At 35.8% G+C, this 27,917-nt stretch overlaps 1 protein-coding gene across 18 annotated transcripts in view; it reads right to left on the reverse strand.

The window, feature by feature from the left end:
• LOC133847019 (uncharacterized) overlaps positions 1 to 27,917 on the reverse strand; it is a 139,677-nt gene that overhangs the window by 18,324 nt on the left and 93,436 nt on the right. For 4 of the 18 annotated variants that reach the window (XM_062281739.1, XM_062281732.1, XM_062281738.1 and 1 more), the window contains 9 exons: positions 23,014 to 23,135; positions 21,712 to 21,866; positions 19,305 to 19,397; positions 15,607 to 15,848; positions 11,668 to 12,325; positions 10,326 to 10,349; positions 8,554 to 8,868; positions 6,566 to 7,590; positions 5,117 to 5,326 (listed from right to left, as the gene is read on the reverse strand). In XM_062281739.1, the coding sequence (XP_062137723.1) occupies positions 5,117 to 5,326; positions 6,566 to 7,590; positions 8,554 to 8,868; positions 10,326 to 10,349; positions 11,668 to 12,325; positions 15,607 to 15,848; positions 19,305 to 19,397; positions 21,712 to 21,866; positions 23,014 to 23,135 (2,844 nt within the window). Of the gene's footprint in view, positions 1 to 792; positions 908 to 5,116; positions 5,327 to 6,565; positions 7,591 to 8,553; positions 8,869 to 10,325; positions 10,350 to 11,667; positions 12,326 to 15,606; positions 15,849 to 19,304; positions 19,398 to 21,711; positions 21,867 to 23,013; positions 23,136 to 25,418; positions 25,446 to 27,917 lie in introns of those variants that run through there. The other 14 variants (XM_062281731.1, XM_062281729.1, XM_062281725.1 and 11 more) reach the window with 11 other exon arrangements.

Consider the following 27,917-nt stretch of genomic DNA (forward strand, 5'->3'; position numbering starts at 1 on the left):
CAATGAACAGAAAAGAAAAGCACCACACCGAAGAAGTATATTTAAAATATGCACACCACAAATTAGTGCTAGCGAGTGAGTAATCGATAAATCTATCGAAATGAGTTTAAAACACAAAACGCAAAAACCATAAACGCAAAAGCGGAAATAAAAGTTATCGATTACAACATAATTGAAAAAGAGTGCGATTTGTTGTCCATTTTGCAGGCGAATCACAGACAGACAGAGACTGACAGAGTGAGCAAGAGAACGAGCGAGCGAGCGAGACAGAGAGAGAGAGAGAGATAGAGAGAGATAGAGAGAGCAAGAGCAAGAGAGGTAGCTAAATAGAGACTTTGAGAGCGAGAGCGAGAGTGGGAACACAAAAGTTGCACAACAATTATAATGAAAAGTTTATCGTTATCGTAAACGTAATGGTAATCGTAATTTGTTATTGTTATCGTTATCGCAAGCCTAGCACGATTATCGATTGTCCACAAACAAACAAACGAACCAACAAAAAAATCAAAAATCAACTTAAACAAAATGCTTATATTTTGTATCTCTTTTTTTATCGATTTTCTTCATTTCTTTAACTTTTTTTTTTGGTTTGGTTTGGTAACAATCAGTGTTAGTTATCGACAGCAGATTATTTGGCATAAGATTAGGTGGTATATATATAAAATATATATATATAAGGATATATATATATTTATATTTGTTAAGCATATTGTATAGTGTTTTTTTTTTTTAATTTAATTTAATAATATAAATATAGTAAGTTTTGGTAAATGCTGATAGCAATAGGTCTACCTGAAACACTGTGACGAGCGCCCAAAGCAGGCTGTCGAAATTCTTACGATCGCAAATCTTCTCTCCGTTAATTTTCTCGCAGAATTTACATCCGAACAGATTCATGCCGAGTATACTAAAGTGATGGTATTGTTGGTATTGTTGATATATAATATGATATACATATATATATTTCGATAATATAATATTCTTATAAATTTTTATTATATATGTATTATTATTATTAATTTGTTGTTTGTTTTTTTTTTTGCGAGTTGTGTTTTTGGTTTTTTTGAATGTATTTTTTTGTTGTGTTTTTTTTTAGCATACAATTTTTGATTAGTTAGTTTTGATTATAGATCAGTTTTGTTTTTTTTTTAAGTATTAACAATTAATTAGTATAGCAATTGTGTGATCAAAAGAGAGAGAGAGAGAGAGAGAAATAGAGACAAAAGAGAGAAAGAGAAAGATAGTTAAGGAAGAAAAAGAGTTGAGACAGAGATAGACAGAGGTAGAGATAGCATGTGTCTGTAAGTGAGCAACAAGCGAGCGAGAAATAACTAACAAACAAAAAAGAAGGATACTCTATTCATAACGAATCAAATAAATCGTAATCGAGATTACTATCGGATTGGCAATCAAAATCGATATATCGGACTTTTGTTGGATCTTTCGATTTGAAATTTTTGTTGATCGATAATTGGAACAACTTTAAAAGTAGATTTTTAAATCGAGTACAAATAGAATGGAGTAAGCAGCTTTGATCATCGATCATCACAGACAAAACTGAATAGAGCGAAAACTAAAGTGAAGAAATCGATAAATAATGAAAGACAACTAACGTCGCTCAAGAGCTGAAAGTTTTGGTTTTTTTTTAGAGCTGAAGCCTATAAAAATAGAGTTGTAGAAAGAGATTTGGTATTATTCAATTTTTGTTAGAATTAGAAATCACTTTTTATGTTTGGTTTATTTTCTGGGGAGCATTAAGTTAATAGTTTCATTTAGTTATCGTAGTTTCTATGTGCGTGTTTCAGTATGTGTGAGTGTGTTTGTGTGGGTGTGTGTTGGGACACTGACTTTAACAAGTATACGCCGTGTGTGATTGTTTTTTCATCGTGTTTCTTTTTATAATATTTATTTGTTGTATTTGGACTAACTACACAAACGTTTACGTTTACGACTTTAGCTCAAGAACAGAGCAACTAATCTAACTAAACTGATATTGTAAATGTATTAAATTTAGTTAGTTGCTGTTAAAGGTATTTTTTGGTTGGTACTTTGTTTTTTTTTTTTATATATATAATAATGAAGTTTTATTTATTTGTTGTTGTTGGTAAAATCAAGAGAATAAATCAAATATTTAGAGCAAGTAGTAGATATATAATATATATAGCATGTAGTACGAGTAGTTATTGATATATATAAGTTATATATACGATTATGTATCAAACTGGAGCGACTGCAACTACACAATAAGCGTACGACTTTTGAGTACTTTTTATTTTGTTTGTTTGTTGTTTTAAATATTTTTTGTTTTTGTTTTTTCTTTGTAGTGTGCGTGTTGTTGGCATTGTTCTGATTGGTTCCAATAGGTTATCTGATTCAGTTTTCATAACCAAAAAGTGATTGTAAATAAAAAGCATTGGTTTGTGAGCTTAAACACGTTGTGAATTTTAAGAGTGTGTGTGTTTATTGTTTCAAGTGTCAGCGTGAGTGTTGGTAAACGCTAAAAAGCTAAGACACACATTTAGTTAATTTAATTGAATGAAGCTTTTGTCTAACTAACTAACTAATTGTTGTATTTTTGTTTTGTTTTTGTGGCATTTGTCTGTGTGTTGTTTTTTTTAGTTTAACAAAGGCAAACTAATTGAATTGAATTAGATTGCAGAAAGAACAAAATTTAAATTGAAAGTTGTCGACTTTGGGAGAAGTGACGAGTAGCGAGTAACGAGTGACCAGTTAAAAAAGAAACGAGTTAAAGTTTACTCGAACTCAAATTGAATTTCGTGTATGAAAGAAAGACAGAGAGCGAGAGAGAGTGTGGGAAAGTCAAAGTAGAAAAAAAATCACTCGAATATAATCTTGTAGCAGTGTGTGTATCTCTGTTTATGTGTAGTTATTTTTTTTTAATGCAAAGTGAGCGAGCGAGCGAGTCAAAGTGTACGACAACTTACGGCAGTAAAGGATTGTGTAAGATAAGACAGACAGAAAGAGCGAGAGAGTTGGATAGAGAAATGGAGCTAGAAAGAGGAGATCGAAAGTGTTGGGATGATGGTGGGGGGTGGAAGTAGATAATAGAGCAAAAGAGTTGAAAGATCAAAGAGAGTAAATTTATTTCAACTTGGACGTACGATTCGATTTGTAAAACTCTAACTACGATTCTGTATTACCAGAGTACATTTAAGTCAAATGAGCGAGAACGATAGAGAAAGAGATTGAGCGAAATAGAGAAACGAGAGTTAAAGAGTTAACAGAGACAGCTTAAAGAGAAAGAGAGATGGAAAGTCTTACGCAATCGTTTACTCAAATGGTACGCAGGATTTTATTTGGTGTTAGATCATAAAAACGAGTACAATTACGAGTATTATTACCAGGGCAATATCATTATTATTACTGGTTTTTTTGGTTTGGTTTGGTTTCTTGTTTTTTAAAGGGGCATTTCGGTTTGGTTTTGGTTTTGGTTTTTGGGACGAGTGTTCAGTGTTGTATAACGCATAAGAAGAGAAATAGAGTGGAAATTGAGAAATATATTTTTTCTGTGAATAGAGATGAGAAAGTTGTCATATAGTGAGCGAAAATGGGATTTTGGTCGGGTGGACAGTGTTAAGAAGGATGAAAAATGATCAGAAATGGATCTTTAGTTATACAGAAAGTTTTTTTTTTGGTGTTGGGAAACGTTGAAAATCTTTCAACATTTTATTAAGATTTATGAAAGGTAGCTTGGTCGAAAGGATTAGTGTTGTACAACGCCTAAGAAGTTGAGAGACAGCGAAAGGGGTGGAAAAGAAGTGAAACTCTTGTGAGAGTGTAGGTGAAAAAGGCAGTTGATAGCTCAACAATGCGAGCTTAGAAGTCAGTACAGATTTAGGCTAAGGGTTAAGAAGTCGTTTATCGACTATTCAGTGTTGGAAAACTCCTCAAATGTGTTTTGGAAATTGAGTGAGGGGCAGCTTTGTATAAAGAAAGAGTAGATGAACGAGACAGAGATAGAAAGATTGTAAGAAGGAGAGAAAGAGTCAAGAAGAGAAAGATAGATATAGGAAACACAGCTCTATATTCATGGATCCTTTGCAGGTTCACCATTTATATAGCCATATGTGAGTGTGTGTGTGTGTGTATTTGGGAGTGTATGTAAGTATTCGTTGTGGTTATGTAATGAATACAGAGTAAGTAAGCGGGCGAACTATCCTGATTTCTTAGTTTTTTCCTTCACTTCACTTGGGCATTCACCGTTGATGCTTCTCCTTAAGGTTTGGAAGCGAAATTGTTTAATTTATTCAAGCGCTTGAGCCTTCCACTACTGTTGGACTAACAATGACTTATATTTTTAATAGTTTTGTTTCAATTTTGTTTTATTTTTTAAGCTCTACAAGAATTTTTTTAAAATATATAGAATTGTAGATTCATTTTCAAACCCATTTGAATATTTCCTAACTAAAGTATCATAAAATTATGATATTTTCTATCCATAATCTCTTTATTTAATTTTCTGATATAAGCATTACGTATACGTCATATTATCCCTCAACAGCTTCTCATTTTGCCACAAATCTCTAAGGACAATGATTTGCGAAATATAACTTTGCTAACAAGAAAAATGTTATTACATATATAGAAAATTGTTGCTATTATTGTTCGACGCATAATATTGAATATACTGAATACTGTTCCTTTATAATTTATACTGAATTGATTTGTTTGCTTTTGTATTTATTTCTTTATGAAATCAGTCTATTATATTCCAAAATTCTTTCAATGAACGCCTGTGCAAAGCAGTTTATTTATTTTTATGTCATTCTTAAATTTTGTGTAATTTTCGCTCGCTTGACAGCAACAATTTGTGGTGCCTAGACATTTTTTTTTTTTTTTTTTTTTTTTTTTTGATTTGTGTTATTCTTGCAGATGACATCTTTGATTTTGAGGTTAGTTTTTGGTTTCTTGCGTTTTGCAGCAGTATTATTATATTTGTTGATGTTGCTATTGTGTTAGTTGGCATACACAGACATATGCATATGTAATAGGTGTCAGTTTGTGTGTGTGTATATTAGAGTGTCTCTCTGTGTGTGCGTGTGTGTGTGTGTGTGTGTATTGTTAGTGCTCGAAATATGGCAACAGCGGAACTCACCTGAATATGAAGATAAAGAGCACGAGCAGGGAGAAGAAGACGGCGACATTGTCCATGGTGCGCAGCATGACAAATAATTGACGTCTCAAATTGGGCATAAACCGGACGAGCTTAAGGATGCGCAACAGTCGGAAGGTGCGAAGCACGGACAAACCCGACCCACCGCCGCCGGTGCCGTTGCCCCTAAATTGCTGGCATATTTCAATGGCGCTGCAAGATAGCGAAGGCAAGACAGTAAGAAGTTGTGTACAATTAGAAGTAAGAGAGTTGAGTGGATAAAAAAAAAATGAAGTTTCAGCAAAGCCACTTCTTTCATTACATTTCAGTTCAGTTATAAGATTTTAAGCAACCATTTGGAAAGTATTTGTTAAATGTTAAGCAAAATTGGTGGATCTAACTACAATCCTTTAATCGGTGAGATATACATAAATGTTTAAACATGCAGCTGGACAGACAAAACTAGTAGAATATATTAAAAAAAAAAACTTGTCGACTTTACTCCTTTTAGTTTCCGAGATCTGAATGATAAAGCAAGTGGACAGACAGACAATCAGATACAATCTTCAGACATTGGTAAAGAAATCATTTGCAAAAACCGATCAAATCTTTGTAACTCTGATTGAAAATTTGGTATATTTTGTACTTCAATAGTAAAAGAGTATCTATAAAATATAGCTTTTGGTACATTTTCACATTTTTCGATATGTTAATAAGGTACATATATTTTTAATAATACTACCCTCGCATTGTATACGCTATAGTATATTCTGAATGTGGTTGTATACTGAAATAACACTTCGGTATATGTTAGCATGCTTTTGGTATATTAATTTGGTATAATTCAGCAATAATACCGCTTTCGTATTCTAAGCTTTGAATGTGGTAGTATTTTTCGATGTAATAAGAAGGCTTATATATTTTTGATAACATTGTCTTTGTGTTGTATACTCTATGGTATATTTTGTATGTGGTAGTATACTGAAATATACATTTCTGTATATATTAATATGGTATATTTTCGAAATAATCCGCCTTCGCATTATACTTTGAATGTTGCAGTACATTGAAACACATATTTAAGTATACTCGCATTTAAGTATATTAAAATGGTATAATTTAGTATTTTCAATATATTATTTTGATATGATGTGGTATTTTAGTGCCACAATATGGTTTATTCAAGCATTTTAGTATATTAATTCGGTATATTTTAGTATTTTAGTATACTAATTTGGTATATTTTCGAAAAATACCGCCGTCGCATCATATACTTTGAATGATTTGGTATTTTTAGTGCTGTAAAATGTTATATACATTTTAGTATATTAATTCGGTATATTTTAGTACTTTTAGTATAATAACTTGGTATATTTTAGTAATAATGTCGCACTGTTTTGAAAGTGAGTTGTGGGTATTTTAATAATGCTAAAGATAATCGCTTTCACTCACCTGAGAATGACAATGATGCCGTCAAAGACATTGAACCCGTTGGCTATGTAGCGAAAGGGTCCCTCGGCAATCACCTTGAGCAGCATTTCGACTGCAAAGATGCCGGAGAAGACGACGTTGCTCGTCTCGACGATGGCCGTCAGCTCCTCGGGCTGATTGTGATACTCGATGCCCATCGACAGGGTGTTGATCAGAATGGCCAAGAGAATGCCCTGCTGAAAGTATTTGTGCTCCACCAGACGCTTAATGTAGCGTCTGATCCAGCTGCAGACACGCATCAGGCAGCGATAGATGGCGATCACCAGCCGCAATCCCGCCGATCGTGGACGACGTCGCTCGTCGAGCGGCGACAGAGCGTTCTGATAGAGATCGTAGCAGCAGGCATAATCCTCCATATAGTTGCCGGTGGGGGCGTGGCTGCGTGAGCTGCGCTGCCCATTGTTGTTGCGGCTGTGGCTGTTGTTGTTGTTGTTATTGTTATTATTATTGTTGTTGTTGTAGTTGTTATTGTGATGCGATTGTTGATCCTTGCGTGAACGTTGCTGTTGCTGCTGCGATTGCTGCTGCTGTTGCTGTTGTTGTTGTTGCTGCTGTGTCTCGCCATGCGGCAGTGGCAAGGGCAGAGGCAACGGAACGGCTGCCGAAACCGCTGAAAGTTCTAGACTCATGCCAGCTGATGATGTTGTTGCCGCTGCCGCTGCTGCAGTTGCTATTGTTGCCTCAGCTGATGTTGACCCTCCGCCGGTTGCTGCTGCAACAGCCGCAGCCGCAGCGGCTGTTGTGGCAAGACCGCCTTCGGCATCGCCAGTGGCGGTGGCACGCTTCAGCGCCTCCACAGTGTGAGGATCGCAGCGGGCGAGCGAAGTGTAAAACGATTCAAGCGTGCTCTGACCCGTCGGCAGGGCCGCTGAAAATGCCACCGAGAATGCTAACAGCTCTTGACAAGTCATCGCGTCGTGTATACCCAGCTCTGAGCAATCCGCATACGGGTTGGCAATGGTGCCAATCGTTTGTGGCAGATTCACCTGGTCAATTAAATAACGCAATTGAATTAGTTTCAGTTTGTTTTTGCCAAAGGATTCGTATACCAGCTACTTATAAGGTAGAGGGTATTTAAGGGTAGAGGGAAAAGGTATTTCGTGTCGATAGTGTAACAGGCAAAAGGAGTCAGTATAGACAATAATAACTGAAGTATTTATGATTCCTGAGATACTATATTAATTACGATCGGATAAACATTATAAAAGCTATTTAAGAAATAGTTTGCTATCAAAATTAGCTGCTTTGACTGGCAATCTCGTATATTTTGTCCTCTATGGTAAATTTCGAGTGAAGTACTTCAGGGATATACCAAATATGGTTTAGTTTTTTTTGCGGTATATGGTATATTTGTTGCACTATAGCGATGTACCCAATATAGCAGCCGGTATATTTTTAGTATTTTTGTGGTATATTATTTGGTATATTAAAAAAAAAATAACCGCACTGTTTTGCTTCTTTTCAAAATGGGAAGAGGGAATTTCACAATCGAGTGTGATTGACTGCATAAAAGGTAAAAATATACTGAAGGCAATACTTCATATTGGACTCTAGCTTCAAACTTACGCTTGTTACTCGATTTTTGTCGATTTTCGGGGGCACAAATTGGCAAAAAATCGAATCAAACTTGCTTTGCGTGAAAATATAACATACATAAGTGCTGTTGAAAAAAAATTATAGCTTTATCTCCTATAGTCTTTGAGATCTACATTGGTGTTCATACAGACGGACAGACAGACGGACATGGCTATATGGTTTCGACTATTGCCGCTAATCACGAATATATGTATGGTGTCGGACATGCCTCCTTCTGCCTGTTATACAAATACTTTTGCTGCACTTCACGTCAATTTCAAGTGTAAATTTGTTATTATAATAACAAAACAAAAGACACTTCCTTCCAAATGAAGTCTTTGAAATCTTTTCGAATTGAATTCAATTGAGTTTACCTGCCAGATGCTGCCATCTCCCGCTTGTGTCATCTTTTCGGTGCAATGAATGTTGTTGCTCTTGTCCAAGTTGTTGCTGCTGTTGCTGCCGCTGCCACTTGTTGTTGCTGCCGCCGCTGCTGCCGCTGCTGCTGCTGCCATAGATGTGGTTGCTGTTGTTGTCAATGTTGCCGGCGGCACAGTGGCAACTGTTGTTGTTGGTTCACCACTCAACGCTGGCGGCGTATGCAACAGCACATATTCATTGAACATCACCGAGGGTCGACGACTCGCCGATGTTGGCGGACTAAGGAAGCCCGAGGTGCAGGGATGACTCTAAAGGGAAGGCAAACACACACACACACACATATCGTGCATTAGTCGTGGTAAATGTGATTCGATTTTGATTTGAGGGGGGAGGCAGAAACAGTTGCGAAAACTCTTTGGGGTCTATGTACAGTGGACGGGGACAAGGGCAAAAAACACACTTGAACACACTCTTTGAGCAATGTATTAAATGAAATCTTAATTTTAACATATTAACATATTTGTTTTCGATTGGCTTAGCTTGGACTTCCGAGCAGGAGAGGCTAAAATTTGAATAAATAAATATGGCAATTACATTTCGAACCCATTCAACTATTGTAATGTAAATTTTATATATTCCCTAGCCCAAATTATCATTTCATCCTCTTGTGTCTATATTCATAATGATATTTAATTGCAGTTAAACAAACATGAGAGTTACGTATTACTGATAATAACATTATTTATTAGCAGTTAAGTAAATTTAGGAACTAAGTATTACTGTCATTAAAAGTCCCGTCATTAACAGTCCTGTTAACTATTTTGTCTAACCAAAATTTATTTCATTCGCTTTTGCTACTTTGTTTCAATTTGTTGACAAATAATGATAATTATTTACGAATTTGATGCTTTTCATTTCAATCCCAGAAATAATAGTCAAACTCATTCCTTATGTTCATTTTCTTCTGCTTCTGCTCGACTAACTCGCATTTTATTCTCAATAAAAATCCTACCATGACAAATATAATTTTTCTCTCACAACTTTTACTGCTTCGACATTTAAATTTCATTTATTCTTTTTAAATCAACTACTCATATCTTATTCAGGTTTATTTCATCTCTCTCTCTCACACATTCTCCCTCCTGCTCTTTGCTCGGCCCAACTAAAATATTCTAGTCAATTTAGTATTTACATTGCAAATGAAATTAAACAAATATTTAAATATTTAATTGGCACTTCAACAATGGGTGATTATAACAATGGACTACAAGCAACAAAACAAAACGTGTACATAAAAATACATAAATACATTTAGTATATTAATATACATATAGTATATTATTGAGTTTGATTTTTGCTTTTGTTCTTTGACTTTTGTTGATCTTAATTGTCGCAATTTTAGTTAATCGACTTGTTGATGTTGCATTGTTATCATAATTTATTGCATATTTTGTACAACAAGTGCAAATTATATTTTAATATCCCGCGCAGAAAATGCCATCAAAATTTGTCATGACAAAGCGTTAAATGATTTGTCATATTTCAAATTTCACATTCGATTGCATTTCATTTGAGTTTTATGTAGAAAATTTTAATTACAGTTCAAATTTGTTGATAATGAATCGATATTGAATCGAATACTTATTTCAACATTTCTGCTTGGGATCACCTTCGATAAGCCGAAGAACATTTGATTCTTTATACATTTCGCTTTAGTAAGTACTTTTTGATATAATTAATTTGAGAAATACATATTTTGCAATACCTTGCCTAAATTTCCCAACTGCAGCTACAAGTTGTGCAACGTTATGTGGCAAATATGAAAGATTATTATTAGTGAGATATTACATTGAATAATTAAGGGTTGCTTCTCATGCGAACATATCGAGCAAATATCGTTATCGTTATCGTTGTCTGTTTGTGGATGTATTAAGTAGAATCGCATATTTGTCTGTGATCAGATTTGAATTTGTTGAAATTAATTAAATTAAGTTGAAAATATCGTAAACAAGTTGTGGGTTTTATCTCAGTTTTTATCGCATGTATCGTAAATCATTTACTTTACATTTAACTAATTTTGAAGTATTGTGTTTAATATCGTAGAGCCGAATCGAATATTGTTGTGTCTGGTGAATATCTTAACTTGAAGATTTGGTGTAATTATTAGTAAAGTTTAATCTGTAAATTATAGTTGGGGTAAGCAAAATTTTGAGTGGATTGTTTATCAAATATCTTATCATATTACGAATATCGTATTAAGAGTATCGGATGTTATTGCTAGTATGATTTAATGTACGGTTTACATATGTTTAGTTCATTTCACAATTTTGCGTATGTTGTCAATCGAATATCGTATAGGATGTATGGTATATCGTATGTGGTGATTTCAAGTTGAGTGCGCTTTAAATTGAACCCAACAGTATTTGAGTTTGTTGTGTATCAATTGCTGGTATACAAAGAAACAGGTTCTTTGTATCCATCACATCTATCACATCGAATATCGTAGAACGTATAAAATTATACAGTTTTTTGCTAGTGTGATTTCAACTTTCGTAAAAGTAGCTTTAGAGTATAGGATTCGTTTATCTTTGAAACGTTTCAGAGTGTAAAATTGCTTGTATCGTATCGAATATCGTATAAGGTTAGTTTATTTTAAGGAACAGATCTGCTTTGGATTTCGAATATCGTAAATTGTATATGGTTAACAATAATTTGTATACTGTAAATTGTTAAAGATATACATTTTACGGTGTACATTTTATGTAGTAAATCATTTGCAATAAATTGTATACCGTAAGCTGTTTTTTTTCATAAACAATTTACGATAAATGTAAAATAAATTGTGTGTTTTTAGGGTATACATTTTATATCGTAATCAATTTACGGTACACAATTTATTGTACAGTTTATGCTGTAAAATGTATACGACATTGTAAATACAATTTACATTCGTATAATTTTGGAGATTTTTCGAGTATTTAATTGTTTGTGTAATTTCGAATATCGTAAATCGTGATTCGTGATATCTTGTGAACACTTTTGGAATAAGTTTTCTCTGGATTTTTGATGTGCGTGTGTTTGTTTTCTTTCGCCTAACGAATACTTACAATCAGTTGATCCGAATCGATGACTTGCTGTGGCATCTTCAGCAGAATGGTCTTCTGCTCACCGCCGAGGCTTGCAACGTCTGGCTTCAGTTGCATATTGTGATGCGGTGTGGCGGGTTTCTTCAACGAGGAGGTGCGTCGAGCGATGCCCGAGTTGCTGCCGCCTTCGCCCAACGATTGCTCCGTGTTGTCCGACGACGACAATTGACCGCCCAGACTCGAGGTGCCAGCAACAACCGGGTGATGATGATGATGTTGATGGTGTTGTTGGTGTGCCATGGTCACACTGGCCGTGCTGCCATTGATACCATTCACCAAGGCGACAGTTGTGTGATTACCGTTGCTGTTGTGGTTGTTGTTGTTGATATTGATATTGATGTTGTTGGCGCTGCCATTGTTGCTGTTGCTGCTGTTGTTGTTGCTATTGTTGTGATGATGGCTGTTATTATTGTTGTTGTTGTTGTTGTTATTGCTGTTGCTGTTGTTGTTGTTGGAATTGAGAGGCACCATGACGGTAATCATCTGATCCTGTATGCTGGACGGCTTGCGATTACTGTACTTGGGACAATTCGGATGATGGCATTTGATGCGCGACGGTGAAAATGTCAAATTATCTGCATTCGGCAGCAGACCCTCGCGACGCTGTTGCCGCTGATACCTGTGCGATGGGCGAGTTGCGAGGGGCGAGGGGCAGAGACAGAAGCAGAGGCAGAAGCAGCAGCAGAAGAAACGAGCAGAGAGTTGTATGATTAGCGTGTTGTTGTAGTTGTTACACTCGCATTACATTACACACACACACACACACACACACACACACACACACATAGTATGCATATAATCATTGTATCTGTATCTGTTTGTGGCGGTAATGCGTGCGGGGGGTGGGGAAGAGAAACGGGGGAGAGAGGCTAGAGCGTGTCTCTTTGGTGTCATTAGTTCTTGTCTAACTTGTGTATGCGGGTCATGTTCCTCTGTGTGCGTGTGTGCGTGTGGGTATGTGTGTGTGTGTGTGTGCTTAACAATTAGACAACAATTACATAATTCAATCAAATGAACAACGCAAATAAGCAAAAACAACCGACAACAACACAAACACCAACGAAACACACACAGAGACAGACAGACACACAAAATGAACAAAACTTTTGCTCGCAACAAGACCAAAATACAAATTAAAATAACAAAACACATATCTCCGGGGGTTTCGCGTTCCAGAAAAGGATTGAAGCAACAAATATTAATTATGCATTTCTCTGAGTTCAGTTCAGTTGATAAACATAGTAACAACGAGACGGGTCTCAACTTAGTTTAAAGCTCCCGGACAAACGGAAATGCAAACAAGCTAATTACTCTGACTACAATTAGCATTTCGAATGTATCTTCTTAATATGACAGATCACCAAGCAGTGGAATGTTGAATATATTCTATGACTTGATTGTTTAATTTCAAAGAGCTTTTACTTAGACGTAAGAAAGAAAGCTCATTATGATATTAACTGAATTTGTCCATTAGCTATTGATGAAATCTTAAAACGTTTTCCAAAGTTTTCGCATATTAAACGCATTTCAAGAAACTTTCAAAGGTTTCTATGTTGTTTGATTAATAATTATGCGTAGTTTTATATTTGAAAGAAAGCTCATTATTATATTAACTGATTTTGTCCATTAGCTATTGATGAAATCATAAAACGCTTGTAAAAGCTTTCACATATTAAACGCTTTTCAAGGAGCTTCTTAATATGAAGATTACCAAGCAGTGGAATGTTGAATGTGATGCGACTTGATTGTTTAATTTCAAAGAGCTTTTATTTAGAAGTATTTCTATATTTGAAAGAAAGCTCATTATGGTATTAACTATTGCTGAAATCTTAAAACGCTTGTAAAAGCTTTCGCATATTAAACACTTTTCAAGGAGCTTTTAAATGTTTCCTGTTGCTTAGTTGTTTGATTGGTAATTGTGCGTAATTCTATATTTGAAATAAAGCTTATTATTATATTTACTACAATTTCCATTAGCTTTGACATTTCGCAAACAATTTTGATTAAATCTTCACACGCTGCACAAAGCTTTTGTTTGTCGAAAGCTCTTGCATTGTGAGCTTTTCAATGCGCTTTAATAAGCTCTCTGTGCTGAAGGGTTGTTTGATTAATAATTATGTGTGGACATTGAACCTTTTGTTTTGCCTCATAAAAGGCAATATAATTGAAATTTTACATACCTCCTAGATATTTTATAACACTTTTCGTTCAAGTCTTAAGAAGCTTTCAAAATACTAAGAGTTTAGAATAGCATTGATTCACATTGCATTGATCTAATATGAAATGCGATTAGTGCAAAATTTTGAACTTTCCAGTTGCTTCTAAACTGTAGCCATGCTCATTACAATTAAAGTCCCAACTAACTAAGCTAGTTATTCGCTGTTTGCTAAAACTATTATTTCGACATTCTGTGACTGTCAACTAAAATGTAAAACTTTCTCTCTCTCTCTCTCTATCTATGACGAGTCTATAACCGAGCCACTTGCATATGCATTATATATACGAGAGTATAGTATTCGTATTCATATTCACACATTCGATGTATTCACGACAAAGCCAACTAGCACTAAACTATATTTGCAATATTCTATTGTTCTTGTATACACACACGATTTTGTTGTGTAACACGACCAGATGCAAGTGCAAATAATTGAAAAGCAAAAGCCATAAAAAATGCAAATCCAAAAAGAACTTGACAAACGTAAAAACGAAACGAAACTAAAAACCAAATCGAAAAAGAATTGAAGAAAATTGAAATAACATAAAACGAAAGAAAAGAAAAGAAAATGGAAAATGGAAAATCGAAAACACGAAACGCGAAAAGCGAAACGTGAGAAGTGAAACGCATGTTGTGAATGCATTTTTCATAAATCGAAACACAAAATAAATAATAAAAAAGTCGTTGAGCCGAGCCCATAACCTGCAGTAGAAGAGGAAGACAACGGCAAACGTGGATTGGGCGGGGCCAATGGAAAATGCCAGAAAATGTGAAGCTCGCGATTCAATTGCAATTAAAAGGGGAGGAATATTCGGTTACAATTCGAACTAAGTTGATTTGTAGTTGGCATTTGGATTATTGATTCGAGTTAAAATCGAATCAACTAGCTTTGGAAACTTTTCAAGCAACAGTTACTTGAATAAGCCACATCAAGTGTCTACGATGTCGGATGAGATACGCTTTCGCTGACCTTTTAGGAGATGAAGTAGTGGATAAAGCATCTGTTCGCTGTTGCTGTTGCAATTTGAAAGTCCATCGAAAGAGCTTTGAGCAGATAATTTCACTATGAATATGAACAGCAATTAACGCATTAAAGAGTTGGACAGCAAATCGTGTGTTTGTGTGAAGTAAAGTGAAATAACTTCAAAGGGATTTTTGTGTTGTGTTGTTGAGCTTGAGATGCGTCTGAGATGCGCATAATAAATGCAAAGAGCTAACGCAAATTTGCAATTTGCTTGCCATCAAGGTGCTGAAGTTCTTAAGTCATCAAGCTGAGAAAGTGAGAGCTCAAGTGTAGAGAATTAGAAGCAAAAGTTTGTTCCTCAAAGTGAAGCAGTTTTTGTTTTTCGTAGTGCTTTGGCTTTGGCTAATGAAGTCAGTCAGCATCGATTAGAGAGCATCTGAACAACAGATTTAGTTTAAGTGAGGAAGGATTAGTGCTTGGATTTTGGTTCTTGAAATTTTTGATGTCGTCAAAGCCAAGAGTCAAAGGATGACATGACGAGACGCCTGGCTTTTGTTTTAAAGCGTTAAGCGTTAATTTTCAATTTGTGAGCGAGGACAGAGATAAGTAGAGAACGACAAACGAGAACGAGAACGAGGAGAAGGAGGCGAGAGAGTAACGAGTAAACAGAGTAAACATAAAACGTAATTGAATGAAATCAAAAGGACAAGCAGCATACTTATATAATCTGTACTTCTTTAACATTCGTCTCTTGAAGCGTCGCCACAGATGGGCGATGTATTTGACAATCTCCGCATAGCACGTCGCCGGCTCCGAGTTGTTTGTGCTGCTCGCCAACGTCGAAGTCGATGTGTAGCGTGCTCGCTCCTGTCGCATTCGCTCCATCTCCCGCTTCTTCGTCTCCGAGAACTGCGTGGCAATGACGACCAGGCACAGGTTGATCATGAAGAATGAGCCAATCTGCAATTGCAATACAAATACAAATTCATTTATCAAAAATTGGCAATTTGGTTCATTGTTAAGTTTGAGAGTGAGAAGAATTAAGCTAGCAGTTGCTTGACATCAAATGCCTGCAATTTGCAAGAATTTCAATTGAAAACTAAATCGTATATATCATTTTCACTTTGTATGATCTTATTACGTTCAAGATATTTTGGCTTAAAAATGTTCATTAGGAAAAAAAGAAGAATTGCAAACCAATTTAACTTTTATTACCTTTAATAGTCATCACTAGAATCACAAAATATGCATTACAACTAAGCTGTTTTCATGAAAGTTTTACGTAATTGTCGAAGTCAATAAATTTATTTTTTCTATCAATGTTTTGTACACACATCTTAAAAATATTGATAGATATTTGTGTGAAGCTTTTTCGAAGATTATGTTTAATGAAGACATTATTTGAACTCCATTTAAAACGAACACGATTTGTTCCAATGCCAAATAAAGTGCAAAGACTATTCTTTGTGCAGTGAAATAGTGAAATATTTTGCACCCTCTCATCAACCCCTTTCCCCTTTGGTTATAGGGTATGCGCGGAGTTAAGAAAAGTTTTGCGCATTGACGCGGCCAAAGTTGCGCTGCTGAGTTGTTGCAGAGTTGCAGACTCGCAGAGTCTCGGCAACAGGCGGCAGCAGCAGCAATCTTGAATTAGCTCAAGACGCAGCTTGTGGCAAGTTGAGAGTTGAGAGCTAGGCAAGGCAAACTTTTCGATTTGTTGTCGTTCGTTGCATTGGCATTGAATGGCTTTTGCTGCAAATTAGCTGAGCTGCCAATTTGCTATCGTTCTTTCTTTCTGCCCCTCTCTCTCCCTCTCTCTCGCTCTCTTTGACTGTGTGTGTGGCATCCATTAGTTGCTGTTGCATTTTAATAGCTTTCTGGCAAAACAAATTTGCCAACTTTAAATTGAAAACATATTTCAACAACAACAAAAACAACAACGAAATGTGAAAAATGTTTCTAATTTTTGTGCGACGAGCACAAAATGCTACTAAAAACATAAATATGCAATTTCCTTAGCTAACTTTTCAATAGCAATAACAGCACACACACACACACACACACACACCTATGTACACACAATGCGAGAGAGAGAGAGAGAAATTTCGACACAGACTGCAAGCTATTTGCATATCAAAAGTTTTACTCCCCAGTTGTTGTTGTTGGGCAATAGCCAAAATCATTTTGCACATTAAATGAGCAGCAGCTAAAAATAAAAGCAAACTTGAACGGAACAAAGCAAGCGGAGAAGGGAAGGAGAAGGAGAACGAGTCACAGACATGTGAGCCGAAACTTCAAACATAAATAATGAAATTGTAGACTCACACAGGCAACTACTATGGACTTTCTCTTCCTCTTTCTCTCGCTCTCCCTCTCTCTCTTCCTCTCTTCCTCTCTTTCTCTCTGGCTGTGTGTGGCTAAGCCTTTTAATTAGACCAAGGACACCTTTGGCGCTCCCAAGACTGAGAACTGAGAGCTGAGAGCTGCTAAAGTACTTTTGGAGCTGTGGCCTCCTTGAGATACTACTTGCAACATGTTGCATGGTCAGTGCACTCGCTGCAAGTGCAAGTGCAGACAGTCAACACGCCATTTTTCGATAGTCAAACTTTTGTGGCATGCAACTCGGTCAGTTGTGTGTGATTACAGTTGGAAAAGTAATTTACTTATTTACATTGGCAAATTGCTAGTGCAGTTGCTCGTTGCTCGTTGCTCTTCTTCTTCTTCTTCTCCGCCTGCGTCTCGCTCGCTCGCAAAGTAAATAAACCAAACAATGCAAAGTGCTCTGCGTCGGGTCTAAACTGCAGCTTAGCTGCACCTTAAACACACTTTAACAGAGTGTGCCACAGACCGCAATGTCTATATACTGTGAGGCGAATTTCCCTTTCCCCTTTTCCATACAGAGACATCAACGATGTACTCTGGCGTATACGTAATATAGATCCATATTACGTATACGCAGCTAAATAAAAAAACGATTATAATTAAAATGAATAGTATTTACTTAAAGTGAAGAACCTACCAAAAAAGTCACCCAAGTATTTACGTATACGTAATATGTGGCTACAAAAAATATCACGTATACGCTGCATTTATTAATGTAAATCTATGAGATTTCGTGGGTTATTTGAATAAAATAAGCTGCTAGGATTCAACGAAGTGAAGAGATTTGTTTTTACTTTAATTAATTAGTAAATATGTTACGTATACGTAATGTGTCTCTGTTCAAATACATACAAACTCAGATGCAAGAAGACTTATCTAAAATATGTGCAGAATTTTTGTGTATTCTGAAATATTCTACTTCAATTGCGGGTGAAGAAAGATAAATTAGTCAAATTTGAATTTTTGTATATTACGTATACGTAACGTATATTGTCACGTTTCTTTTTTTGAAGCAGCCTTCAATTGTTGGTCATAATTAATCTGAATAGCATACTTAAAGTGAAGAACCAACTAAATAGATCAGCCAAATAAATATATTACGTATACGTAAAATGTGACGACTAAAAATATAACGTATACGCTCCATTTAATAAGCGAAATCAATGCGGTATTCTAAGATATTTGAATTTAATATGCTGCTAGGCTTCAACGAAGTGAAGAAACTAGTTTTTTTTTCAATTCATTGGTAAATACATATATTACGTATACGTAATGCATAAATCTGAAATTTTATACGGATTCCGATGCATAAAGATAGCAGTGCATTCGAAAATGAAATATTCTACTTAGATTGAGAGAAAAGGGAGAAATTACACAAACTCTTTGGATATTACGTATACGTCATATTGTTATGTTTTTAATTGTTGCCTTCAATTGTTGAACTTCATTTGGCAAAGCAAAAGTATAAACTACATTGAATTTGACCTACTCTAATATTTTAAGAGCCGGCTGATGAACGGAGAGTAGACGTTGCGTATACGTAATATTATAAATATCAAAGAGTGTTGCAAAAATGCTAAATGTATTTGAAATATGGAATTCAAATTGACGTAGTCCGCATATAGAACATGGAATTTGCTTGCCAACTTTACAATTTTGTAGAACTGGCTGATGAGCTGAGAGTAAATGTTGCGTATACGCAATATAATAAATACAACTAGATGTAAAAGAATCGCTTGATGTATTTGAAATTTTGTATTCAAACTGAAGTATTTTGTATTCATGGTTTGCTGTTGATTCAACAAGTTCACTGACATTACGTAAACGCAGTGTTCAAGCTAACTGACATTATGTATACGCAATGTTCATTGCAATTAAGTACATAAAACTGATTAATTGGAAATAGTTTTAAAACGTTATCAGAGCTTAATTCAAAATAAATTTCAAAAATGAAGTGTAACCAACTTTTCAGTAATCAATAACAAGTTGAGTTGAAAGACGAGACAGTTGTGAGTTGTGTGTTTCGACACTTACCACAATTAGCAGAACAAAGTAGATCCAATCCCAGAAGCTGTGCGCGTCCTGCACGTAATACATAATGTCCGTCCAGCCTTCCAGCGAGATGACCTGCAGAAAACAAAGCGAAACGAAACGAAACGAAAAGAAAGAATAGTAATCAAAATCATTTTTAGCGTAATTAGCAGCGAATCAGGCAAGGCACAAAGATCAGCAATGTGTATTTGTGCGGTGTCTGTTTGTCTGGTTTGCACCACGTCACGTATGCGTAATATTTCGCTTTATCCAGCACGGTTATGACTGGACTCTGGAGTCGGGTTTAATGCGTATTTGATTTGTGTTTAATTGCACAGCCTTTGACCTGCCTTTGCTGCCCATTGTGCACACGCCTTTGGCAAGCCAACATATCAAAATCAGAAATCAAAGGAGACCACAAGCAACAAGAGAAAGGGAGAGAGACACACAGAGAGAGAAAGAGAGAGAGAGAGAGTGATATATGTATTTAAATCGACATTTGCTGCATCTGTAATTAAGACTCACTCACACAATCACACTCGGTATGCATGATAAATACATATTTCGTAGCATTTTGCATCGTTTCTCTCTACTTTAAGTGATTTATTTATAGAGATATCTGCATCTATCTAGCTCTTATAAGGCAGCATCTGCGTTATCTCAAATGGCACTCATTAATGTTTCTATCTGACCATCGTTGCTTTTATTTGGATAGCTAGAGCTGTCAACTATATATTTTGTTGCTGTGAATGTATCTTCATCTGATTGGAAAACAAATATCTATGCGATTTTATTGTCTTGCACGCTTTTTTCAATCTCAATTTACAATTTTAAAAATCATAAATTCAGTCAACTATTTACATAGCTTCCGAATTTGTTTACTTGCAACTACTTTTCACTTGAATAGTGCACTTTTAAAGTCGATTTTCTATAGTTAATTGCTGCTAAACGAAGCCATCTAGGAAAATCATTTTTGCTTTCATATATTGTTTATATAAATGTAGAAATTTGTCCAAAGTTGTATTATTCAAAAGTTGCAAGTATACAAAACACATTCTTAAACAACAGCTAACCAATTGTCGAGTCTTTAATTTGCGAATTGATATTTATTTATTTATAACTTATCTCTATTGTTAATAAATACAGTTTTCGTATCATATCAATTGTTACTTTTTTTTATTGCCATTTATTCGAAATCCCAGATATTTTTTCTTTACTTCGTATTAATGAAATCTAGAAAGAGTTAAGCTTTGCTATTGTAACTGGTTTGTAGGGATGGATACAAGCAAGGCTAGCGATATTGTAACATTAACATATGTAACTATGACATAAAAAGAATTAAGTACTGTTAAGATATATATAAAACGATGCTTAGCAAAGTATCAAGCAGTCAATGTTCACAAGTTAAATAAAGAAGACTTGCGTTCACACTATTTATATTCACTTTTAAGTTGATTCTTATCAATTAAAATTCCATAATTTTACACATTTTTATTAGTAATGAAATGCTTAATACTTTTATCTCGCCTTATAGATACGTATTCTTTGAATCATTCGTGCTACGATGTTGCAATTGCGTCTAACATTTATCGTCACCTAATGCACATGCTGCATTACTGACTTTATTTCTCACTTTTAGACTCTCTCTCTTTCTATCTCTATCTATCTCTGTCTGTCTCTCTTCTATCTCCCATTTATGTGATGGATGAATTCGTCTGCTCTTTCAACATCAGAGCAGAGAGTGTGGGAGAAAATAATGCAATTAAGGGGCAACGAAATTTCCAAGTAATTTCTTAATTTTGCAAAGTGATTAAATCAATCAATAATGTTGTTTAGCCCACCCAATAAGCTGTAGGCGAGACATGTCATTGACTAATCGCTACGTTGCGCATACGCCACATGGTCCATCTATGGTGTGCTAGCGAGGAGAGGACGAGGATGAAGGTGAATTCATAGTCGACTAGGTGCTGTCAGAATCTGCTGCCCTATGCAAATTGGCAGCTGTTTGTCTGTTGATGCTGTTGTTATTGTTATTCTCGTTGTTGTTGTTGTTGTTGCTGGTGTTGTTTTAATGAAAGCGATGCCAAAAGTGGCAGATGCCACCGCATTTGACAGCAGCTGAGCAGCAAATTAACATGCAACTTTGTCACTGTCATTGCGGCACCGACTGCAAACGGAAGGACGAAGGACGACACTGTAACAGTCAGAGACCTAAGGCCATGGTGGATGCTGGCTGGTGGACAGTGTTTTGGGAGTTTGTCTGTTGGTTTTCTGTCTCTGTGTGTGTGTGTTTTGTCAATTTGCTGTCATTGTTATTTTTGTTGAACGAAAGTTGTCAGCTAATTGGTAAACGGTAAATGGTAAACGGGAAAACTGTAAACGCTTCTCGCTCTTGCTCTCGCTCTCTTACCAGGAATATGGCCACCCAGGCCATGCCAATGTTGTCAAACGATATCGTGCCCTGAAACGGATTCTCGCCCTTCTGACGGCACGTCGTGTAATACTGATTCCAATTCACGCACGACGTGTTCGTTGGCTCGTTAAGGTCCAGCAGCTTGGCCTCCTCTGCGAAATAAGACGAAAGATTAGTGTTTAATTCACAAGTTCACAAGTTTGAGCGCACAGTTAAGCCTCGCTACAATTGACCATCCTTTTCAGTTGCAATTCATCAAGGATTTTCTATGGAAACGAAATCTACGGCAATGATTTTTATTGATAATGGTAAATACTTGAAGTACGAGTATTCTGCCGCTTTTTCAGTTGCAATTCATCAAGGATTTTCTATGGAAACGAAATCTACGGCAATGATTTTTATTGATAATGGTAAATACTTGAAGTATTCTGACTATTCTTTAAGGATTTCCTATGGAAAAGTTTCTTATTACCGAAATCTACGCTAAAGATGTTTATAATGGTAAATCGTAGTTGTGCTAACTTTAAGTAAAGCACAGCCAGGACTCGCTGCTATTGCTGCCTTTTCAGTTGGAAGTCATCAAGGATTTCCTACGGAAAAGTTTCTTATTAACGAAATCTATGCCAAAGACTTTTCTAATTGCAAATTCATAGTACTTTTAGTGCTTTTTGGATAATATGAACTCTTCAATATGCTATTGATAAATATATTTATTTGTATTGCGAATCTCATCATCGATTATGCATATTATTATAAAGCAATTATAGTGATACATTTTACAGAATAGCTTAAATTTGTAATGCAATTCGTTAGTTAAACAGTTCAACGGATTCATTTCTTTATTGTTTCTAATTTGTTTTATAATTATCGATCTTTATCGATCAATTTTGTGATGCTAATTAAGCACAACTTGGCAGCAGATTTCTTGCTTTCGCATTCACAACTTTAGTTGATTTGGTTATCACACCTTGAAGTATCTAAAAATGTTTCGAATTAGGCAAGTTCAACTGTATAATGGGAGAACATTGTGGATGGCAGCTAAGCTAAGCGGGTGGTAAAATTGTGCATAGGGAGTGGGAGGAAGGGAGGAGGAGGAGGAGGAAGAGTGTCGCTTAATAAGTTGTAAAGTCAAGCGGCGCGCGCGAAAGCAATTAAAAGTGCCATCAAAATTTGATTAACACGCGCCGTTTGCACTTCATTTTGCTTGAAAAGTAAGGCAAAGTTTTTGAGGAGAGGAGATTGCAGAGAGGCTGAGAGAGTTGGAGAGTTGAGTTGAGTTGAGGTTGTTTGGTCACTTACCGTTGCAAATGAGTGAGCCGATGCGATAGGGTGGAAAATTGCCGCACAGATGCATTCCCGAATCCTCGGGCGTTGAGCAGATGTAGTCTTGATCCTTGGAGAATTCATAATATTGCGACAGGCTGAGGTTGAGGTTGAGGTTGAGGTGCAACAAATGTGCAATGTGCAATCGAGAGAAGAGAATGTTTTGCGGGATGCGTTTGATTAAAATCAATTTACCATCCACAACAGACAGACAGACAGAGTTATAGAGGTTTTTTTAAATGGAACGAAATTTCATATTTTCATACAAGTTCAAAGTAAGGAATACAGAGAGAGAGAGAGAGAGAGAGGGAGAGACAGAATAGAGAGTGAGAGAGAAAGAAAGAGAGAGAGAGAGAGAAAGAGAGCACAAAAAGAGTATTTTTTGTTGTTTTAATTAACCATATTCATATAGTAATATCATATAATATTTATACGTAGAGTAAATGCCATTTATGCGTACGAGTATTGTAACATTTACATACATGGACAATTTGATAGAAAGAGATAGATAGTGAGAGTGAGATAGAGAAATAATTTAGAATTTCATTTCGAATGGGAATAATTTTGGTGCTGAAAATTTCGAGTTCGAGTTGCATAGAAAGAACAAGTGAATGTGTGACAAAGACAGCCGATCGATCGAACTAATGTGTGAAACTGAGTCTGCCAATCGTACATAACCAATAACCAGAGTGAAAGAGTGAGCGAGCGAGACAGCGAGAGTGAACAGTGAGCAATAAAGAGAGAGCGAAAGCGATAGCGATAGCGAGAGCGTGACAGACAGTTTATCAGTGAGTAGCGAGTGTGAGATTTGTGAGAGTGAAAGCGATAGACGACAGCAAGCATGAAAGCTTTCGAAACAGACAAAAGAGAGTGAAGATAAGCATTGATCGTCTGTTAGTTGAACACAGTTGAAGCTTTTAGCTTTACATTAGTAAGGCAAGCTTGGCTTTCAACAGCTTTAGTGAAGTCAATCGTTCATGGTTTGTTAGTTAACACAGTTAAAGTCTTGCGCTTAGCAATCCAAACCAAGCTTTAAACTTAATTTGAGCTTTTAGCAGCTTGAAAGCTCAAAGATCAAGCTGATCGTCAGTAAACGTTTTGAGATTTCGATAGTAATACTTATCAAGCTTTAAGTTTGTTTTTAAGCTTTCGACAATTTTAAAGCTTGATACAGTTAAATCTTTGATCACTGGTAAACTAGCAAAGCATTGAGCTTGATCTATGTTTTTGTCAGCTTTAAAGCTATTTGAAAGAATTGAAGCATTGAAATTGGATTAAGCTAAGCCAAAGCTTAAGTGAGAGAGAAAGAGAGAAAGTTGAAAGTAAATCTGAAATTGAAGCAGAAGCAGAAGCTTTAGCTAGATCAGAGAAATAGAGAGGAGCTGAGGCAGCTCCAGATGCGCGCTAACACAAATGATGCATAGTGTGCGGGGGAGACGCAGAAAGAGAGCAATAGCAAGAGCAAGAGAGAGAGAGAATGAAAAATGGCGACTAAGCCAGCGAGAAAACATAACACATAAAAAGGTGTGTGCGCACTCTAAAGAAAACAGCCACAAAATTAAGCCGTAACACTTTTCCAAAAAATTAAGATGAACAAACAACAACAGCAACAACAATAACAAAAGAAGAGGCAAACCAAAAAAAAAAAAAAGTAAAGAACCAAAGAAAAAAGTTCAAGAAGAAAAAATGTCGAAGCGCAGAAGCAGAAGCAGCAACAGCGGCAGCGGCAGCTGAAGAAGCGGCCAAGCAATTTAAATTAAACGCACAACCCGCAAAATGGACGCCAAAGACGCGAGAGCGCGGAGCCAAAAAAGCACCGCAAAAATGTCAACGTAAATGTGTGAGAGTGTATGTGTATGTGTGTGCGTGTGCGTGTGTGTGTGACAATAAAATGTGTTTAATATGCACGTGCGCGCACCAGCAAAAAAGCCTCAACTTCCCCTTTCCTTATACAAAAAAAAAGTACCACAAAAAACGTAACATGAAAAAAAAAAAAAAAAACAACGAAACTCTTGCAACAATTCGCGCGCGCTTAAAAGTATGCAAAACTTTTTATGAAGCTGCGTATGTGAGTGTGAGTGTGAGTGTGAGTGTGTATGTGTGTGACGTATGTAATGCGAGTTTAATTTTGATTATTGTTGTAGCTTCACAATATTTCTTTTTCTTTTTTTGTGGTGAGCTGTGTTTGTGGCACAAAATGGGGCCAGAGACGCTGGCGGGGGGGTTTAACGCTTGTTGTTGAAACATGGAGCGGCTAAAGGCAGTGAGGAGAGAGTGGAATTATTTTGGGACGGGGGGAGTTGTTTCTTTTTTTGGGGGGGTGGGGAGTTTTGGGAGCAGATTTTGGTTTACTAGAGAATGGAATGGGCAGCTTTAAATACCTTTGCAATAGAAACTGATGGTTTTTCCTGTAAAAAGAGTTGAGCTTACAAAACAATATACACACACACACACAAGAGGGGGCGGGGTGCGGCTGTGTGTGTGTGTGTGTGTGTGTGTAAGAGTGTATAGTTTGTGTGCGTGTATGTGTGAGTGTGTGTGTGTAGAATCAAACACAACAAAATTTGCTTGCCAGGGAACTGCTTGAGCTTACGTTTGTTTTTTGTTTTTTGCACGCTAGGAAAACGCTATTAAAGTATATAACAAAAACTACATACAAATTTATATACTGCTGTGTGTGTTTGTGTGTGTGTGTGTGTGTGTGCGTGAGTTGCGGCTAATTGGTATGCTTGTTGTTGAGCTTTATGCCTATGTGTATGGCGCTTCATTTGGGGTCAGTTCCGAAAAACACAAACACAAAATGTGAGAAACACAACGCAACAACAACAAAAAAAAAAATACTTTTGTGGTAAATGAAAGAACAACAGCAACATATACACACACACACACACACACACACACATAGATAACTATACATAGAAAAACACTCACATACATCAACGTCTAGAAAAAGACATTTGAAAACTATGAGAACGCAATAAGAACAACAAAAATTGTACAAGAGAGATGAAAACACATTTGTATATGTGTGTGTGTGAGTGTGTGTGTGTTGTGGGAAAAAAACTGTTGTTACGGGGCGAAAGAGACACACTACGGTCACACACAGACACCACACACACACACACACACACACACACATCATCTAAAAACAACAACAAAAATTGTACAAAACAATGAGAAAAAACATTACGAATATAACAAGTATCATCTCAGCAGGTGTGCAAAGTGGTGTGGGTGTGTGTGTGCGTGTGTGTGTGTGTGTGAACAAGAGACTGTGTGAGTGTTGTACTTTTGGGTAGAGCATTAAATTCGTGTTCGCTGCTGTGGCAGTGTGACCGCAGCTGTAGTAGCAGCAGTTGATTGTGAAAGGCAGCGAAATGCCGATATGGAGAAAGTTGGCTAACAATTTGGTATATTTTTCACTCTATGGTATATTTTGAATGTAGTGCTATATCAATAGTAACCAAATATTCGGTATATTTTTAAAAAATTTTGCTGCTTTGTCTGACAATCTCGTATATTTTGCACTATATGGTATATTTTGAATGAACTATTTTTTTGTATTTTTGGTATATGAATTTGATATATTTTTAAACTGCCTTGGCTAACAATCTGGTACATATTTCCACTTTATGATATATTTTGAATTTATTGGTATATTAAAATACCAAATACAGCATTCAATATATTTTTAGTATGTTTGCTGCATCAGCTAACAATCTGGTATATTTTCACTTTTATGATATTTTTAATATAGTACTATATCAATATACCAAATATAGCTTTCGGTATATTTTTAGTATTTTTGCGGTATATGAATTTGATATATTTTAAACTGCTTCGGCTGGCAATCCTGTATAATTTTCACTATATGGTATATTTTGAATTCAGTATTATATCAATATACCAAATACAACATTTGGTATATTTTTTTTAGTATCTTTGCTGCGTCATCTGGCAACCTGGTATATTTGGACCTCTATGGTATTCTGTATATCAATATACCAAATATAGCATGTGGTATATTTTATAGTATTTTTTACTATAATATTTACTTATCGCTTTAGTCTTTACATTTATTGCTTTGCTTGGTTTTTCTACCTAAATTATCAACTGTATCTTTATATTTCTACTCCTCTGCTCACTCTGATTTTTTACTAATTTATCGATAACCAGCTCCCCAGTACTTCATCAATAGTTGTTTTCTTCATACCTTGCTTTTATTTTTATTTAATTTTTTGCTTTCTGATTTACTTAACCATTTTTTTCCTGTCCCTGAACTTTTCGCTTTTTTTTACTTAAAGCGCTGTTCCCAAAAAATTATAAAACCAAAACTTCATGGCCTCACCACTGAAACATTTGTTTATTGAATAAATTAAATTATTGAAAGTAAGAGATGAGCTCAAATTTCAAGCAAATTTTATTGCAACTTGTTTGCTTTTTTTTGTATTAATGCTCAAAGCAGAGCGTAGATACTACAATTTTTCAGCTGCTGCGGTCACACTGATATCAACTAGACTATGTTGAGGTTATGTTAACTTTCCAGTGTTGCAAAAACGATGTGTGAAGTTGTGTGTTGAGTGTTGAGCAACTGTTAATTGAGCTGTTGTTGATGCTGTAGTTACAGTAAAGGGCTAGTTTATCAAGTCTATATATATATATATATTATGTAGTTTACGTATATTTATATAAATGTAGTATTAAAAGTATTAAGAAGGTATTTAGTATATTTCATATATCTGCAAATATTACTTTTAAAGTGTACGAAAGAGTCGAAGAGACACAGAAAGAGAGAGAGAGAGAAAGGTTACAGATAGATCGAGATTTAATTTAGTTAGCTTGGAGTTAAGTTTACATTTGAACATTTATAATTCTTGGGA

The sequence above is a fragment of the Drosophila sulfurigaster genome, chromosome X (genome assembly GCF_023558435.1).
Source record: "Drosophila sulfurigaster albostrigata strain 15112-1811.04 chromosome X, ASM2355843v2, whole genome shotgun sequence".
Classification (NCBI taxonomy): Eukaryota; Metazoa; Arthropoda; class Insecta; order Diptera; family Drosophilidae; genus Drosophila; species Drosophila sulfurigaster.